General features: G+C 40.5%; 2 protein-coding genes across 2 annotated transcripts; one reads left to right on the plus strand and one right to left on the minus strand.

Moving 5' to 3' along the window:
- Nucleotides 1-3: 3 nt before the first annotated feature.
- uprt (uracil phosphoribosyltransferase (FUR1) homolog (S. cerevisiae)) lies at nucleotides 4-7,163 on the plus strand. The gene is made up of 7 exons (XM_035909885.2): nucleotides 4-555; nucleotides 2,527-2,569; nucleotides 2,652-2,721; nucleotides 2,915-2,977; nucleotides 3,870-4,031; nucleotides 4,733-4,831; nucleotides 6,748-7,163. Exons 1-7 carry the CDS (start codon nucleotides 329-331, stop codon nucleotides 6,852-6,854), a joined length of 771 nt encoding a protein of 256 aa, XP_035765778.1. The 5' UTR covers nucleotides 4-328; the 3' UTR covers nucleotides 6,855-7,163.
- Nucleotides 7,164-8,810: 1,647 nt separating this feature from the next.
- zdhhc15b (zDHHC palmitoyltransferase 15b) lies at nucleotides 8,811-13,243 on the minus strand. The gene is made up of 11 exons (XM_006781556.2): nucleotides 13,105-13,243; nucleotides 12,663-12,689; nucleotides 12,454-12,548; nucleotides 12,248-12,368; nucleotides 11,861-11,930; nucleotides 11,548-11,580; nucleotides 11,339-11,459; nucleotides 11,050-11,182; nucleotides 10,766-10,892; nucleotides 10,083-10,201; nucleotides 8,811-9,072 (listed from the first exon to the last, which is right to left on the minus strand). Exons 1-11 carry the CDS (start codon nucleotides 13,220-13,222, stop codon nucleotides 9,029-9,031), a joined length of 1,008 nt encoding a protein of 335 aa, XP_006781619.1. The 5' UTR covers nucleotides 13,223-13,243; the 3' UTR covers nucleotides 8,811-9,028.
- Between the last annotated feature and the right edge of the window lie 5,654 nt (nucleotides 13,244-18,897).

Below are 18,897 nucleotides of genomic sequence, written 5' to 3' on the forward strand. Positions count from 1 at the left end.
TAGTCAACACGCCGGGTACGTCATATCCGGCCTTCTTTAACATTGTGTCAAAGCTAGCGGGCAAGCAGGTTTTCTAATCGCTGCGTTTTCTGTTTTTTTAGCCAGCAGTAACGGCGAGGAATTGTTTTTAACACGACCTGTTTCGGTGTCTGTACATCTGTGAGTGAAGTCCTAACGGGGGTGTCTGTGCAGTAGCTACTCGAAGTTTAAGAGTTGAAGCTAACGACAGAGCACGTTGTGTTCCTTGTGACACACCGTTAGTACGTGTGTGGCGCTGCGGAAAGAAGCTAGCTGACTTTAGCATAGGTATCTCTTGCTTTTACTCAGGATGCCATGCCACAATCAGCAGCTGAACAATGTGAGCAGTGGCCAGGAGCACCCAATGAAGCAAGTTCGGTTTGCAAACAGTAACAGCAGCGTGCCTGCAGTAGTATCCAACTCCGAACCAAGTGATGCCACAACACAGCCTGACAGCCAGGACAACCTGGGACCCCAGCTTAAGCTGCTTCCTCTGAATGACCAGATCCGTGAATTACAGACAATAATCAGAGACAAGTGAGTCCCCCGCTCTTATTTACTGACACACAGGCCATATACATAGTGGTTGTGGTACAAAAGCAAGTAACGAGCCTTATATAAAATATAGACTTTAAATTGTGTTTATGGTCTCTGTAGAAAACTATAATTAGTAAATGGAAAAACGTAGCTGTTCTTCATTTCACTGAACTGGAACTATAATAGAAAACCAGGAAGGTATGTAATTTAAAGGATGCCACTAATCCTAAAAAAGGCAGCTTACCAAAAATCTAATGGAATTTAAATTTCCAGGGGAAGTCAAAGAGTTTGCAGTGATATTAGATAGGTCAGGCCAACGTAACGTTATGATCACCCTGGGAATTTTTCAGGCTGGGAATTTTTTTCAGATTTAGTCAGTTGATATGAAATGACCCATATAGCTTCAATGATGACTCAACATGGTGAAAGAAAACTACAGTATGTGCGATACTGTCCATGCCTGTGACTAAAACAAGTGATGCTTCTTCAAGGAAACGTCATAGTAACTATCATAACAGTTTCAGCTACAACATTTTTTAAGCCTTTCAAGGAGAGAATAATTTATTGTATCAAAAGAACCAACATAAAATTGCACATATCTTACAGTTGTTAAGGTGTCTTGTGTAGTTATAACCTCGTATTACTTTACCGGATACATAGTTGTCGTCTGTTCACACAAAAAGAGATGAAATTGAAGCAGTAATAAGATCATTTGAATCAGAGCAGTGCTGAGTATCAACCAGCTCAGAGACGCATGTAGCTTAAAAGAAATAGATCATTAGGAATTATAAATGCAACAAAAAATGATATTATTGTAATGAAAACGAAAAGTTAAAATACTAATTATGAATAGCCCACTTTAAAGTAGTCACATGTGGTAAAAGATTTGCATTTTTACTGTTATTGGTATTTTGATGGGCAAACATCCAAATAATAGATGGTGCCTTCTTCATTAACACATGATAAGAATTCAAAAATGACATGCATACAGTCATGTAAAATAGAGTTTCCACAGGACTATGCAGTGCTGATAATCTGATCATCATCAACTGTCAGGATCTTTGTAAAAGCAGACATTTTGGCAATTTGCTGGTCTGGAGCATTCAGGTGTGTGTTAACAACCATGCAGTGCTCAGATAATCTGTAAAAACTCCCAAGAGCTGCATGTCAGACTCTACAGGCCTCAGTTAGCATGATAAAACTCATGACAGTACAATCAGAAAAAGACTGAACAAGTCTGGTTTGTTTGGAAGGGTTGCCAGGAGAATACATCTTCTCTTTAAAAATAACCTAGCAGAGGGGGGCGTAGGTTTTCAAAGTTGATCTGAACAAACCACAAAATGTTGGGCCAGGGTTCACGTTTCCGAAAAACAAAACACAGCACATCAGCACAAATACCTCATACCAGCTGTAAAGCATGGTGGAGGAGGGGTGATGATTTAAGCTTATTTTGCAGCTATATACCTGAGCATATTGCAGTCACTTAGTCAACCATATGCCAAAGTATTTTACAGTGAAATGTCAGGCCATGGGCTAAAGCTTGATGTCACACAACAGGACAATGATCGCCAACAGAATGACTGAAAAAGAAAAGAATGAAGGTGTTGCAGCAGTCCAGTCAAAGTCCAGACCTCAGCCTTAATTAAATTTTATGGCAGGACCTTAAAAATGTTGTGCATATATGAATGCCTGCAAACCTCAATGAACAAATATCACTGTAAGTGCGCCACAAGTGAGCCACAATTCCTCCACAATGATGTGAGAGACTTAAAACGGCATACAGAAAACAATTACTGTGGGAAAATTACTTTTTCACATGACTGTATAACAAATGGCTTAAATAAATAGGCATTGCAAATATCAGATGTTCTTTACAGGTTAAGAATTGCTTGAAAATGACCCTTTTCATAGTAAAAGTTTGCCAACCCCTGATCTAAAATGATCTAATCAAACTCATATTTACGTTTTCAGGACAACCAGCAGAGGAGATTTTGTGTTTTGTGCGGACCGACTGGTAAGATCATGACTTTAATACAGTATGCTGTAAAAGTGTGAAGAGTTTATAAATAAAGTCTGTTTGTGTTGTAAAAAAACAGATCAGGCTTGTAGTTGAAGAGGGCTTGAACCAGCTCCCCTACTCTGAGTGCACAGTGACCACACCGACAGGTGAGGAGGATCTCTCTGTAATAACGAAGTCGTTATTCAGGCGTAAAGACTAGGTTAGACAAAAACAGAGTTCTGAATTCTGACCAGTGGGCTCCAGTGTTTGAGTGTTTTAACTCCCAGCATTATATGACTGTTTGGGCTTTTTCTGAACAGCTACATTTTGTGACTGTTTCTGCTTCATTTTTTCCCTCAGGGTACAAGTATGAGGGTGTCAAGTTTGAAAGAGGCAACTGTGGAGTCAGCATTATGAGGAGTGGTAAGTTAAACCTTCTCTAGCACACCTATCAAAACAAATTTGTGTCTTTCCTAGGTACACACAAGTCTTCCATGCAACCGTGTACTCATACTGTGCATCTGTTTTGCTCTTGGATCATAGACTTCTCTCTTGTTTGAATACTAAGTTGTGTAAACGTTATGTTAGGCATTTGAGACAGCTATTTGTCTTTAGTTTTGTAGAGAGCACAGTCTCTGAAGGCTTCGCTGTCAGCAGACCACACAACCAGAAGTAACACTTGTTATTTATCCTTTTGGTTTAATGAGACTGTTACCATAGCTGTCTGCAAAGCCTGTTTTGCCTTTTTGACAGTCATGCTAGAATAAAACACAGAAAGTATAAAACTCAAACACTGTACCTTAAAGGTAACACATCAGCTAAGTCAAAACACCGGTTCTATTGTTTTCCATACCACAGTCATGTCTTGACATCCTCGTGGGTTGACTTTGAGCATGTCATGGTAGAGTGCTGTAATGTAATGAAGACTGAATGCTTTACAGTGTGACCATTGAGTGAACTTTTCTGTGTGGTTGTGGAGGAAAGCGGGCAATTCTGCATTTAGATATAGCATTGTTTGTTTGCTTGTTTTTTAAATGGCAACAGCCATGTCTTTATATTTATTTAATATTTTTAGGTGACTTTGGGTTTAGGAAAATCCAGAATGTATTTTTATGATTAGCACTGCTGATAATTATTCTTGTTTCAAACGAACCGATATGGCGTGAGCGTGTCTTACTGGAGAAATGAGACGCAACACACATGTAGGTGCAGGTCTGCTGGAAATCCCCGCTGATGAAGACAACACTAACCCTAAGCAACAAATATATTTGTGTAACCTTTCAACCACAGTTGCGTTTCATGTGCTTTCTCACAGGCGAGGCCATGGAGCAGGGTCTCCGTGATTGCTGCCGCTCTATCCGCATTGGCAAGATCCTCATACAGAGTGACGAAGAGACACAGAAAGCCAAGGTCTACTATGCCAAGTTCCCCCCAGATGTGTATAGAAGAAAAGTGCTGCTCATGTACCCCATTCTCAGTAAGTAACAAGATGGCTGAGATCGTTTTTTCTTGCTGGTGACTCCAGTTTGTCACCTTCAGTAGCACGTAAATGTCAAGAGATGTTCAATTCTGTGCAAGTGTAAAAAGAAAAAAAAGGTTTTTGTATTTATTAATTTTGGAAAATCTCCCTTGAGTTGACCTTCACCACCAAGTCTGCATTTCCACATCATGCCGGCCCATTCACACTGCTCTGATAATTATGGTTCTCATGGGGGTAATTATACATTGCCTGGGAGATAGCCACCAGGCTGCTGAATAACATAATGAGGGCCAACAAAAATAGTATCTTAATAGCCCCGGTTTCCCTGTGTCACAAAGCAGCATTTTTCTGTTCTCAGCTTTAAAAAAAAAAAAAAAAGTGACCAAGCTAGGCTCAAGGTATATTTTATGTCAGAATGATGGAACATATGGTTTCATTGATGCATGCTAACTGGATATGAAATTAAAGCCTGTCAATTGTCCAGACTTATGGGCACATCAATCAGCACACAATCACTTTCCTTTTCTTTTAAGATGCTCATAATGCATGAGTTGCATATATTTGAATTGGGAAAAATGCAATTATGTAGTTTGTGTTGGGAATCTGTTACGACTTGTCACATATTCTTGAGATGAGTCAGCAAATTTGTCATTATAAGCAGGAATGTGAAGCAAACCTTATCTGTTCTGTGTCTGCAGGTACAGGGAACACCGTGATTGAGGCTGTGAGGGTGCTGAAAGAGCACAGGGTCCAACCCAAACATATTATCCTACTCAGCCTCTTCTCCACACCTCATGGTAAGCCAGACAGCTCAACACAAGTGCAGTCGCCACCAGCTCGGTTTTGTTTACCTCCCAGATCACACACATTGTCCTCTATTGCTCCTCCACTCATGTTTCTGCTGCATCAGTGTCTATATAAAAAATACTGTTGCCAACAACAATGAGGTTCTGTGGCGCTGCTGATCTGAAGTCTTGCTCAGCAGTCACCAGTAAACTATGTAACTTCTGCATGTTTATAGTTTTCTCTACTTTAGCTTGGGCCAGATTGTCTTGATGTTTAATAGATTTATTTCACTTAAATATATGAAACGTTGACATATTAAGCACATGTTGCCATTAAAATATAAAAAGCTATTTAATCCTCTGAAGGGGATGAAGCCTTTTTAAAGACATTTCCTTTTACCAGGTAATCAAACCCTGGTCTACGCTATATACAGAAGTGGTCGCTTTATTAGGTACAAGTGCTCAACTGCTCACAGGCACGAGTATGTAATCAGCTAATCACGTCACCAACCCAATGCATGTAGGCATGTCAAGTTGGGCAAGAAAGGTGATGTAAGTGAACATTCCATGGTTGTTGGTGTCAAGGAGGTTGGTCTAAGTGTTTTAGAAATTGCTGATCTATTGGGATTTTCCCACACGATCATCTCTAGAGTTACAGAGAATGTTCTAAAAAGGTAATAAATCCAGTCAGCAGGCGTTCTATGGGTTAAAATGCCTTGTTGATGTCAGAAGTCAGACTGCTTTGAGCTGAGAGGAAGGAACCACCAACTCAAAAAAAAGACATTTTAGAACCAAGGTATGCAGAAGAGCATCTTTGAATGTGCAACACATCAAAACTTGTAGCAGATAGGCTACAGCAGCAGAAGACCACACTGGGTGCCACTCCTGTCTGCTAAGGACAGAAAACAGAGGCTACAGTTCACACAAGTTCACAAAAAATGGATAATAGAAGTCTGAGAAAAACATCACCTGGTCTAATGTCTCTATTTTTGCAGCGACATTTGGATGGTAGTGTCAGCATTTTCCATCCATTTATAAGCGCAGGGTGCACATGTTCTGGTGGCTGCTTCCAGCAGGATAACACAGCAGGATCTCAAAGCTCAAGTCATCTCAAGCTGGTTAGAGACAGTGATAGTGAGTTAGCTGTACTCCAATCTTGAGGAATTTTTCCAGCACCTTATGCAAAAGCGGCTCCAACTTAATACTACCGAAATGTACCTAATAATAAAGTAGATGATTCGAGTGATTCCTGGACACCAATGCTGGTAATCTCATTGTCATGTTGAATGAGACCATTGTGTGTTACCATTACATTATTTTTAATAATCTATAATTAGTATTTTTTATACTAACAGTGTATCTGACCGTGCTAAAGGAGTTGTCAGTACTTTATAGTGAGTTTCAGTTCATTGTTTAGTGTTTGTTCATTCTCAATCCATTTGCAGCTACAGCAGATAGCTGCCTTTAACAAAAAAGCACTTAAAAGCCACAGTAGGTAGCAAATGGAGTAGCTAATGAACATAGTGGACTTAAAGGTAGATTATTCCCCTCGGGGGTTGGTAGAAACAAAAACAGTTCCAAATGCCAGATAAATAATAATTTTGTTTTGGAACAGGTGAACATGCATCTACTTTTTAATGTTTGCTGTATAAACCTACAAAGTGAGGATATGTCAGTGTTGTTGCTTCTTAAGCTCTAGGCCCCTTTATCAGCTTACCTGAGCTGTGCTTAACCTCACCACAGTACAGCTGAAGATGGTGGGAATTAAGATGGTTGCTTTTTTCCATCCTGGTCATGAACTGGCATTTCATAGCAGCCTTACCTCAGAAAAGCTTCAGGTTTTGGCTGCTAGTTGCTTTTGTTAATTCAGCACATCAGCGGCTTAGGTTTCAGACAGAAAGTGAACCAACTGTACATTTTTCTTCTAGGAGCAAAATCTATAATCCAGGAGTTCCCAGATATCACAATTCTGACCACAGAAGTCCACCCGGTGGCTCCAACACATTTCGGACAGAGGTACTTTGGCACCGACTAAATGGAGGACAACCCGAGGAACATGATCTGCAAATAGTTTTGGTTGTATTTTTAATATATCTTGCAATGTATTTGTCATGTTCTCCTCATTGTGCGAAGTACTGCTTCTCATTTACAAAGTTCAAAAACTGATATCAAATTAATCAAATGTATATATTATTCTATGCTGTGTATAGTCATACTATAAAAAGACTACACAGAACCATGTAAAGAGTTCAACTTGTATCATTTTATTCTGCATGTTACAACATCTGCTGGATCAATAAAGAATATTTGTTTACAAAGAACAGCAAATGAAACTATTGGTAGTTTTGACGTGATGAAAAAGGGAAGCACCACAATCACATACTCCAAAGACGGGTTAAAGAGGGGACCACATGTGCTCTAGCAACATAGAACTCCTGCCTTCTCAAGTTATAAATGTTCTGTTTGATTAAAGTACGTTACTTCAATAGTTCACTTACCGGTAATAGAACAAAATATACAAACACTGCCTGCAGCAGATATGGTTCAAAGTCGATACGCGAGAGAAAAAAAAGGCAGACTTTTATAACAATAAATAGACAAGACTAAATGATACACTCAACAGCCATATCCTTCTCAATGTTTTTATACAAGCTTTCACATATCCCTGATAAATAACCTACAGTTTCAGTAGAATGAACAGAAGCATTTCTTAGATATGAGCAGCATTTAGTTTAGGTCACTCAACTTGGGAAAAAAACTGATCTGACAAAAAGTTTAAGCTTCAACATACAACTGTACACACATCTGGTGAAAACCCAACTTCTTATGCATGACTGAATAAATGGGTTTACTTGGTTAAAGAAGTGGTTTTCTGCCAGGTTCGCTGTCTAAATACACAAAAGCAGTCAGAATAAGACTAGCTTTCATTGGTATTAAAATACATAAACACAGGTAAAAAAAAAAATAATAATAATAATCAGAACGTTATATTGCAGAAAATCACTGCCCTCTACCAACCTGTTGATGAGGATCAGTTAATATGTACAGTGTATTTATCTAAAATGATCAAAAACAGACATAGAAGAACCTATGCCCTCTCATATGCATGTTTATATGTCTATAACAAAAGCAATTTTTAATCCCCTGCTTCCAAAGTGTTATCTTCCCAGGGATAGCTAATGATAAAAAAAAGACTGATTAGATTTAAAAAATAAAATAAAATAAAAAGTCTCAGTAAATCTCATATGCTCGTAACCCAGACATAAATCTAACCAATCACTGCATCCTTCTTAATCAATGTAGCAAACAGCTTTTAAGCCATGATATACAGTATATTCAGAATATGACTCCACTGATAGATAGACATATCAAGTTTGCCATAATACTCAGATGTAACATGTAATCAGGTCTAACTATGACCAAATTTATGCTTGTCTTGTTGTTACAGTCACCATTGTGATTAGACACTGAGCTAATGACATTCGAACTGCAACAGGGAGGATAAAACACTCCATAAAGGGGGAAGAAGTGCCCAAGATGTTGGTGCAATGTACTCAAAAGGATGATGAGGAGCAGGAGAATACATTCCGAGGAGATACTGACTCCAAAAACAGGAATACTTGTTAGTAAGGCTCAGGTTAAGTTAGCTTTTTAATAATATGTTTAAGTCAAATCTTATGTTTAAATGCTGTAAACCTCAAACTTGTAGACAACTCGGTCACTATGAGACTTCTGGAGCCTGACGAGTGCGAGTTCCCTTCCCATCCCCCATCGAAAAAACCATAAGGTGCAACACTGTAAGCTTAACTCTCAAACAGAAACCTGTAAAATTGCACACTGCCAGACAGAAGCTGTAAAGGTTTAGTGCTCTGTCAAGAATAACAAATACAGGCAAAATATTTGCTCTGTAATTTAAAAAAGAAAAATAAATCAGTTGCTTTTCTGTAAAACAGGAAACATTTGACTTGCCCCGAAAATAAAATTTTATGATGACATGAGAGGCGATGCTTCCACTGGTCATCCAATGAGTTCCTTTTTTCATCAGTATGTGAAGCATCGGGGTGGAGTTGGCAACGACAGTCCAAACGCAGGTCTTAATCCTCTTGTTTGGGCCCCTTCGGTGTGTCTGAACGTCCTTGCGATTTGGAATGCATTTACCTCTCAATACACAGTGTGTGCGATACAAGTCCAGGTCTCCACCAGTGTAAATTATTCCTCCATCTCTATGGTAACAGAGGGGTCCACATCCTCTGCTGGAATGATTTAAAAAAAAAAAAAAAAATCAGCATGTAAATTAATTTTTTCTGTGGTTTTGTTGTAAACGATGCAGCTGGTAGTGAACAGTGTGGTTCATGTGACCAGCAGGTGGTAGCAAAATATAAACACAGCAGCAGTTTATAGTGAAGCCTTCAGGTCATTTCAACTGAACAAATATTGAACTAATCTGCCGTTGCATGGTGTCGTTACTGTGTCCCATCCCCTCCGCCATTAGCCCAAGGTTACAAACCTTGCCCATCTTATTGCTCCTACTGTGTGACCTCCAACAACATTTGTTTTTGGATGTTTCAGTGCAGGCATTCCATATTTGGAAAGTCAAGTTACGGAAAAGTCGGGGTCTCTGAATGGATATTTTCTCTGTCACTACACTCGAGCAATAAATATGACTTTCATAGGAATAAAAAACATATATAAGAGACAGGCACAAATAACTTATAAAGCACAAGTATTCACTGGACACTATTACTTGTTTTTGTAAGACCTGAAGGTGATAGAGTAGGTAAAATATTTGTTTAGAAAATACAGTAAAAGTCACCGGATGCCTGCAAGCATTTGCCTGTGACTCGCACGACTCACCCTTTATTTTTGTTTTTAAATTTCACAGTGCAAAGCAACTACAAAGGTCAAAATGACACAAAAGATAACTGTAATTAGATGCTAACAGATTCTGGAGAAAACTCAAGCATTTAGTCTCTTAAGAGGTTTTTTAATGGATTAAAAAAAATGCAAAAGTATTAGAGCCAATTATTTTTGGAAGGAAACTACTTGTGTCTCTAGCACCAGCAATCTCATCAGAATAAATAGAAGCCAAGAGCCATATATTTCATGGATCAGGTGCTACTGTGAAGATATGTTGACCAGCAGGTCATGACAGCTGTCCTGGATGATATAAGTTGAATAGGATATACAGTATATTGGACATTAATGAGAAAAAGGCTTTTCAGTTCTGTGTATTTTAAATATGACAGAATTTAAATAAACTCACCCAAGCTTCCCTCCTCAGACCCATCATCTGACTCTTCCCACATGTCCTCGTTAGCTAATAAGGGGTTCTGGGATTCAGAGCTCCGGTTCTTCAAAGCAAAGTAGTGGCCATTCCCTTGGCTGACATATAAGAGGTACAGAAACAGACGGAAGCTTGTTAAAGATCCAGTTAACTATTAAATAAGTTCCAACCATTGATCAAATTCTTCACTATGCATGTTATTCATTAGCGCCACTGCAGCTTGATGTAAAACTACTCTGTATTCTGAAGTCAATGTCATATTGTTCACCATCAATTATTCATATCCCTTATACTTCAAATATTCGGTGTACTACTTAAATTATTATACTGATCTCCAACTCTTCCTCCACCATGGCAGTAAGCTGAGGTACAGACACTTGCTCAGCCTCTTTGTCCACAACATTATGCAAAACCTAACAGGCCAAATTCCATGAACCTGGTGGAGAAGTGGTGGTGAACAGAGGAAGTATCCATTAGCTTTTGGTGAGGATCCAGATCATGTTCTGTGACTACTGGCTTTGGCACACGTTGCACTCTGAATTAATTCTGTGTATTTCAACACACTGTTGCAAACTATAGGGCCAAGACTTAAGTGTAAAGATGCCAAAATGCCATCACCTCATTATAGAAATCAACGAGTTGCCTCCTGACAACAAACTCACCTCGTAAAGACGGGGATGAACCACAATCTCCGATTCTCTCCAAATACCTGCTCCAGATTTCTGCGCATGCTGACGTTAAAGCCGTTTTTGTCTGGTCCGTTGGCAAAAACCGGAGCTGAGAAGGCCTCTAAAAAACAGATATGAAACTAGTTAGGTTCCCCCTGTCAACCTTTCAATTCTCCATACCATATTTAATGTGTGCTTAATTTAATAAATAAATGGGATCAATTTCTTAAAAAAGAAATCAAAGGAGGGTTTAATCAGTAAATGTGTCAAATTCTCACCTAATGTAGATCTGTTCTTGGCCACAAGCCAACAGTGGTAGCCAAAGAGGAACATGAGACTGACAAAGAACATGAGAGCCACAAACATGAGGAAGAGGACGTGGAACTTTGCAGGCCCGTTTGGCAAGACCCCCTGGGAAAGAGAGAAATATTAGCGCTAGAAACCTGAGAATAAACTATGACAGAATGCTTGAATCTTGCAGAAATACAATACTGCTGACTATAAGGACTTCAAAATGACATTATGACAACTTGTGAATATGAGTCATAAAGCAAGAATGACACTCACTTCCCAGAATTTGAGGAAATACTGAAAGACTGTTGCCGCAATGAATATACAGTACACCATAGAGTAGGCAAGGAAAAGGAGAAAAAACTTGTAGTTGGAAAAACCAACACAGTTGTTCACCCTTAAAAGGAAAAAGACATTCTGGTTTTAGAACAAAACATTTATTTCAACATTTAAACACTGACGAAGAGGAAGAGGTTACAACTTACCAGGGACAGTGATGGTCCATCTTTAAGACACACCTTAAAAGCAAGACAAGGTTTCTATATCATTTTAATGCCATTTGTTTCATGTTAGGCAAGCTTTTCTTACGGCTTTCTTTAACATGTACACTGGCAGCTATCGGCTCGTTCCCTTTGCTAAACCTCTGCACTGATTGATCTTTGGAATAATGTCTTCAAGACATGACATGGCAAACAAAAGCAACATCCTCTAATTATCACAACAGTCCCTGGCCAACAAATATCTAATTGCCTCTCTCCATCTCCAGATGAAGGGATTGGGGAGGAAAGGGTGTCTTACATTTCACAGACGGAGCAGTGGTGACAGCGGTCAGGCTTCAGCACCTGGCAGCGGTCGCAGAACCTGATAGCTGGAGACAAGAGGATGGCGAGTTGAATGGACGACATTTGAGCTGAGCTTGCCCTTCAAATACTTCCTGCAGCCCAGAACTTAAGTCTTACCAATCAGCATTAACGAAAGAGATACACTGGCTGAAGATGCTCCGGAGCGCACACAAAGCTAATTGCCCTCACCTATTTCCTTTCACCAAACACAGATTATGTGTGAGATGATGGATTGCGGCTAATATACCTGCCTTGTTAGTGCCCCCCCAACAACTCTATATCAAATAAGGTGGACAAAGAAAATTAAAAGAAAGAAAACATTTCACATGATTTCACTGCTTACCTCCAGATTGGGCTCGAGTGAAAATAGGCAGCTTCTTTGCAATCTCAACCAGGATTTGCTTCTGAGCATCTGGTCTGTCCTCCATTTCGTACCTTTGCTTGTCTGAGTATGACAGCTGAAACTAAAGCAGACAGACAGATATTTGCATACAACATATTCAGCATAGGCCACAGTTAATTGGTGATATTCAGGTTAGCTCTCCAGACCTTTTTGCATGGAGACGCAGGAGGGGTGAATATTGACTTCCAGTAGGTCCAGGAGAACATCACAAAGCAAACATGAAATAAAAGCAAATAGGCCACTGCAAGCACAAGACATAATCACCATAATACATATTATATCAGAAACAAGCCCGGTGTTATTCTAGTTCATGGTTCAACAGTGCACATTACACTGAGACGAGAGGGTAGCTTACCTTTTTCCAGTGTATTGGTGATTGTAACTGTTAAAACAAGAACATGATTTCAGAAATACACCCAAGCTGGCTGACTGACAACAGTCTAGCTAACTGTTTCGACTAACACTAGTTTGTTTATTGTTTACTGAAACAGCATTTACCGGCTATTTACCGGCTAACACGACTAGCCAGACTGTCAGGTTGTACTTAGCTAAGAGGAATAACAGCACAACAGTTTTGGTATAAAACCAGGAATTACCACTGAGCTTGTAGGGGAAAATGGGAAATTAGTTTAGGTTTAAGGAGAATCTGATTGTATATTAAGTAAATGAACGCACACACCCGAAGCCACTTCCTGCTCTTTCTATAACGTTATGTCAACACCGCTGTGCGGTAGTCTGCGGTGTCTGTACCTAAACGATCAAAGTCGCGAGAAACCAACACAGTTTGCCATACTTACAAAGACATAGTTCAAAGACATAGGCGTAATACGACCACAAGACAACGGCGGTGATAATAAGAACAGGTATCCACGAGAAAACCCTCTGACAGCATCTCAAACCTCTGGAGAGAGCCATATTCCATCTGAGCTCCGCTCTCTTCCGCGTTCGACTACTATTCCTGGGATTTATCCATCAGTTGCATCGGGGAGCGATTCACTGCACTGAAGTTACCGTTTGGCTAGTGTTCCTTCTTTCTTTTTCTTTTTTTTAAAGGTAAATATTACTTTTACTGTTGTAGAGTTACTCAAATATGCTTGATGGGCACATTAACATGTTTTGTTTGGTTTTTTTTTAGGAAGGAACAGCTGTTGTACATGGCAAATTCCAGTCAACTCAGGGTTATGTTTGGTTTATTGGCACTGTGCAATGTTTTACAATAATTAAAGAACATAAAGCCTATTATAAGAAGCCGCATTAAAAAGCAAAAATACAAAAGAGCACACATTTTAATGGATACCCTCGGAAAAAAAAAAACCCGGCCCAGCTGAAAATAGTAAAAAATAATGATGAAACAATTGTGTCTTGTTGTCTCGGTTCCAGGGCCCTTTTGTTGTTAATGTTATCAGTAACATCTGGACTTTTACTTCTGTCACAGGTCAGAGTGTCTGGAAAGGTCTAATTTTTCTGCAAGCAAGCAAAGAACTAAGCTCATAATAGCACACTTCAGAAAACTTGGGAAAAATACATAACCATGTTTTTTCCTTATGTATCCTGTCAAAGTACCCTCAGGTACAGTCTTGGTAAGAAGACAGCTATGTCAATTCTAAGGTTTCACATTAATAAAAAAATAACAATTAAAAAAAACAAACATCTGTAGCTTAACCGGGTCTTAAAATGAGATAAATGGAACCTGAGCTGAACAACAACATGTGAAGTGACACTGTACTATTTTGTTTAAAATTAAACAAAGTTGTGGAAAACTCAGTAAACCCAATGGCTCAGTAGCTTATAGAATCACTTTTAGCAGCAGTTACTAGAAGTATTCATTTTCTGTATGGCTTTATCGATGTCTCACACCGTTTTGGAGAAGATGTTCCCGCTCTTCTTTACACCATTGTTTCAGTCCATTGAGGTTTGTGGACATTTGTTTGAGCACAGGTTTCTTAAGCTCCCACCACAGCATTTCACTCAGGTTGCTGCCTGTACTTTGACTGTACTATTGCAGTACATTGATTCTCTTCTTTTTTTGTCCATATCTTGCACCTGCAAAACAAATCCAAATCATCATCACCGTGCTTCACAGCTGGTGTCAGCTGTTTGCGCTAATATGCTGTGGTTGTTTTTCACCAAATATGGTGCTTTGTGTCATATGGACATATCTCCACTTTGGTCCACGAGGGACATTATCACAGAAGTCTTGGGATTTGGTTAGATATGATTTGCAAACCTAAGCCATGACGCTGTGTCCTCATAATCCTTCCTAAACTATTGGGTTGGAAAAGTTGCCTCATTGAGATCAGTCCTGGTGTCTTTCCTCTTTGGCATTTTTTAACACACGCCTTAATGCTCCAGATCAGACTAGAGGTCCTTACACTTGCTGATAATCAATTACGTTAGATTAGCAACACCTTCTTACATTCTTAATTCATATGGAAGCAGCAAGGGTGAGTTTTTCCACCCACTGCTTTGGTTTAAATAATGTTGGCTTAATTGAAATAAACAACAACATGCTGTAATATGTCACATTTTGTAGTTCATCTGAGGTTTTCTTTACATCAGATGACTTAAGACCTCTTTATTTTGTATGTCCTGATATGAAAACCTTAAAAATGAAAGGCAGTATGCTTTTAACCTTTATTTATTTAACCTTTGTCTTCATCAGAAAATCAGTTTATTAATACTACTCAGAAAACAAACTCCAGGATGTAGGATGATTTTACACTTTTCTTTTCCCCCTGATTTGAAATTAGGTCATAGAAGCTGATGTAGACACGAAGGGAGTGAAATGTGCGATGACACGCACCGCAGGTCCCCAGCTGGACCTCACCTTAGGAATGACTTAACATTAACGGAGCACTTTCTTCCAATTTAGCCCCCTTGTTACTCCAAATTGTTTCAATTATAGGGTGTAGAACAGCTGTATCTTTGTCAGAATAACTGCAGGCCTCAGACATGCTTACACGAAATTACTTAGGCTAATTGTTTTGACCTGCCAAGGCCGAGTCAGACTGCATTGTTTGAAGGTAAGACCTGACTGCTGCTGCAATTCATTAGCTTTTAACATAAAGAATAATGTTCGCCTTCTCTGCTAAACAAGGCTCAGTGAATGACTTCTTCTCCTGCTGTTTCTTATTAATGTGTTGCTTAAAGTGTTAACTTTCACATAAAATAAAGCTGAAACAGTCGTGTCGTGTATTTTTGGAAATCATCTGAGCAGTATTCCAGTAAATACGAGCCCGCTGATCTCCCCCTGGTTGCCTCGGTGTGCGGCCATTTAGTCATAATTTAGTTTCCTGTTACACAATCAAGGTACGAGGTGGAAGTTGTAAGGGTTTACTGTGTTGGCTTCTCACAGAGGAGGTTAAAAAGGATTGTCTCAGGTTTAGCCCTGTAAGAGCCAGCCTTTCCACTGCTTTGTTTATCCCACTGGTCTCTCTTTGCTGGTGCAGTTGATGGGCACAGGCCGCTGTTTTATAGTTTTATTAGCTGGACAGGAGTGTGGCATCTCCAGCTTTCTCGAGGTGTTGACAGATGTCAGGTGTTTTTTCTGTTTTGGAATTAAGTACTTACAGCTTCTTCATCACATTCTTGCAGTGAAACCAAAATAAGAGATAATGCAGTGTATTGGAGGCAGAAACCTGCTGCACCTCATCTGTTTGGGCTTTTATTTATTAGCATTGTATCTGTGATTGGTTGTTGCAACACTCTGAAATATATGCAAGACACAGAAAATAAAGGTGAGGTTTTCAATTCAAATAGGACAAAAGCACCAAACACCACATGCACTTTGCAGGAGTGCCCAATAGGAGGCACTGCACGACTACTTTAAAACCGCAGACATAATCTGTGTGTTTTACTACACTACAACTTTTAGTGATTGCTCTATTTACAAGCTCAAATTTGCATGTTGTCAAATGTTGGTTTAATGGGAGCTCATTAGTCGTGTTCATCGACTGTAGGTCTTGGCATCAAAGGGCACTAAAGCTTTATAATGAATGACTGTGGGTGAACATCAAGGAATCCAATTATACCAGGAATTAAACTTGTTTGAACATAGATTTGTGTTTTTCAGGCTCATCTTTGTGAGATATGAACATAAGAAAGAAAGTTCTGCAGAAACTGATGTCTGTTTATGAGTGTGCGAGTCTCGTCTACTCCTCCTCTTCATCCACCCCATCACAGAGATGCTGCTTCAGCCCTTTACGCCTTTTCGTCTCAGGTTTTATGGCATGCCGTCATCTTCTGACGTGTCAGATCAGCACAATGCGTAATTGTCTCCCCATTTTCACCATGTTATGGGACCCCCAGATGACTGGAGCATTTAACCGTGGACCAAAAGCCACAGCAGGACTGCGTAGACAGTACCACCTGCTTTCCCCCCTTTTACGTAATGCAGACTCCCTCTCTGCAGTGTCTTCTGGGATTGGGGTGTGAGGTGAGCTGCACCCAATACTGACCTCTTCTGTTCCATCCCACATGATCTTCCCCCTCTCTCTTTTTCAAGGCCTACATCTTCTCCTTCCCCTAAATTTCTTTGCCCCCTTCAGCACATCGTCCTAACTCCTGCCCCCCCCCCCCCCCCCCCCCCCCACACACACACACACACACACACACACACACACACACTACCCCCGCCCTCCTCTCAGTTCAAGCAACAGCGTCGGCAGCCCGGTGATGACAGCTCCTCTCTGATTCAACCGCTCACTGTAGGCAGGGAGCGGCCATCCATCCGTCAGCACGGCAGCAAACCCCTCCACTACAAAGTCATTGTGACTAGCAAAATAGTAACGGCCTTTTAATCAAAACATTTACCCCTGTGTAAAAGTTACAACAACAAAAAAAACCCAGCTCATATCAGCAAGTCGAAGCAGACTCCTCATCTAAGGATGTGTGCGAGCAGATCGTATTGGAAGTGCATTCCTTGCCGCCCTGGTGGTAGTCTACATAAACAGACAGTAGGGGCTGGAGAAGAGCCCGTTTGGGGAGAAGTCATGCGTGGCTGGAGAAAAGTGCTAAAGGACCACGCTTCACAATGAGCCACCATGCAGGCTTATTAAGTGGCGAGAGGAGCACAATGGCTGACACAATCCAGCGTTATTCGAGTTCGCTCTTGAGCCGCTGCTCACTGTTATGCCTTGAAGATGAAGTGGCACTTAGAGTGTGCATTTCATTTGACCCCTGAGACTCTCATGTCATGCAGTTGTGCTCTGCAGTCACGGCTGATTCAGGGAATGCTGATGATGCTAAGCACTTGGGAGGGTGATTCATTTGGGAGGTGTGTGTTTCCATGTGTATGTGAGGGAGCAACAGAGCTTGCATATATGCGTGTGTGTGGAAGAGCGAGAAAGAGGAATGGTGGTATTATTAGTTTTGTGTGTTTGCAGGCTTCATGTCTGTCTCGGTTTTTTAAGACGCGACGAGATGATGCAGTATTGAGTTTGATTTCTATTTCATTCCCTGCATGCTTCAGCGTCTGGACGGGGAGTTCATCATGTGTGCATCCGTTTGAAGTCAGTATGGAGCAGTACACACTGGAAAGTCTGCATTCATCTTGACATATTGTCATTGGTGTGCGTCCAGGTGATTGAAGAGTTGTTGGTTTGAGTTGCCCACATTCAGACAAAAGGTATGTGTGCAAAAGTCAGCCATGAGCACAGGAGTAATTAGGGAGACAGACCAGTACAAGAAAACACAGCTATGACTTCACAGAACATGGTCACGCACGTCATCTGCAATTTAGTTTAACACAACCCAGAAAAGGACTTAATCCAGTCCACTATTAGCCTATTAACACCAAAGCACTGCAGTGAGGAATGTCCAGAAACTTGTTCTGATGCATTATGCATGTATGAATAAGCCAGGTTGGAATCGGGGAGAATAATGCACGCCGTTTCTGCATTTTGACGTCAGACTCAGAGGACAACTGCACAGCCTCAAGGTCTCATTCTCACCCCACCGATGGATACGGCGGGGCTCAGACGTCTGGAAAGCTGTTGAGTTGGTGTGACATCAGCAAACGGCACTCAGCGGAGCAGGAGAAGCCTTCAAAACAGGGCTATACTTCTGCCTGGCCTCTGCTCATATTCACACTTAACAGCAGAACAAACAATGACAGGGCAGGGAGGAATTGCAGACACCTCACCCAGCATGTGTGAAAATAAATCTGCTCAAGGGTGGAGACCTCTGTGTCTTTAACAATCATGGAAATTTCGGTGGCCACGCCACAAAGGAGGACCGCATGCGTTTTAATAAAGGCATTTCATTACACACCGTGTGCCTTGAAGTCCTCCGTGGAGCTCTTTTCATTGCCTTGATGCTGGCAGGATTTAAACAAAAACTGTTTTTCACCATTATCATTGTTCGTGATCTCCGTGCCTGTCATCAAACCAATTAATTGGATTTCATCAAGTGATAAAATAACACAGCGTGTTTAACCAAACGGTAATATTGGCTGGGGAAATCAAAGGGGCACTGAAGCAGCTCTGTCACTTGAAGTGCCCTTTTTTTTTTGGAAGCAGTCAGTGTAAATGTAAACACCTCTATGCCACCGAAAGTGGAAAGTCTGATGTGGTCCTCTTAGATAGTGAGAA

Source organism: Neolamprologus brichardi, chromosome 2 (genome assembly GCF_056152115.1).
Source record: "Neolamprologus brichardi isolate AB-2024 chromosome 2, ASM5615211v1, whole genome shotgun sequence".
NCBI lineage: Eukaryota > Metazoa > Chordata > Actinopteri > Cichliformes > Cichlidae > Neolamprologus > Neolamprologus brichardi.

Bases quoted from the DNA above. Each gene is read 5' to 3' on its own strand.
- uprt (XM_035909885.2), top strand. From the start codon at position 329: ATGCCATGCCACAATCAGCAGCTGAACAATGTGAGCAGTGGCCAGGAG. The intron at 556-2,526 runs GTGAGTCCCCCG...TTACGTTTTCAG, and splicing joins CAGACAATAATCAGAGACAA to GACAACCAGCAGAGGAGATT. The intron at 4,032-4,732 runs GTAAGTAACAAG...CTGTGTCTGCAG, and splicing joins GCTCATGTACCCCATTCTCA to GTACAGGGAACACCGTGATT.
- zdhhc15b (XM_006781556.2), bottom strand. From the start codon at position 13,222: ATGGCTCTCTCCAGAGGTTTGAGATGCTGTCAGAGGGTTTTCTCGTGG. The intron at 11,581-11,860 runs GTAAGACACCCT...CTTGCTTTTAAG, and splicing joins CACTGCTCCGTCTGTGAAAT to GTGTGTCTTAAAGATGGACC. The intron at 10,893-11,049 runs GTGAGAATTTGA...TCTGTTTTTTAG, and splicing joins CAAGAACAGATCTACATTAG to AGGCCTTCTCAGCTCCGGTT.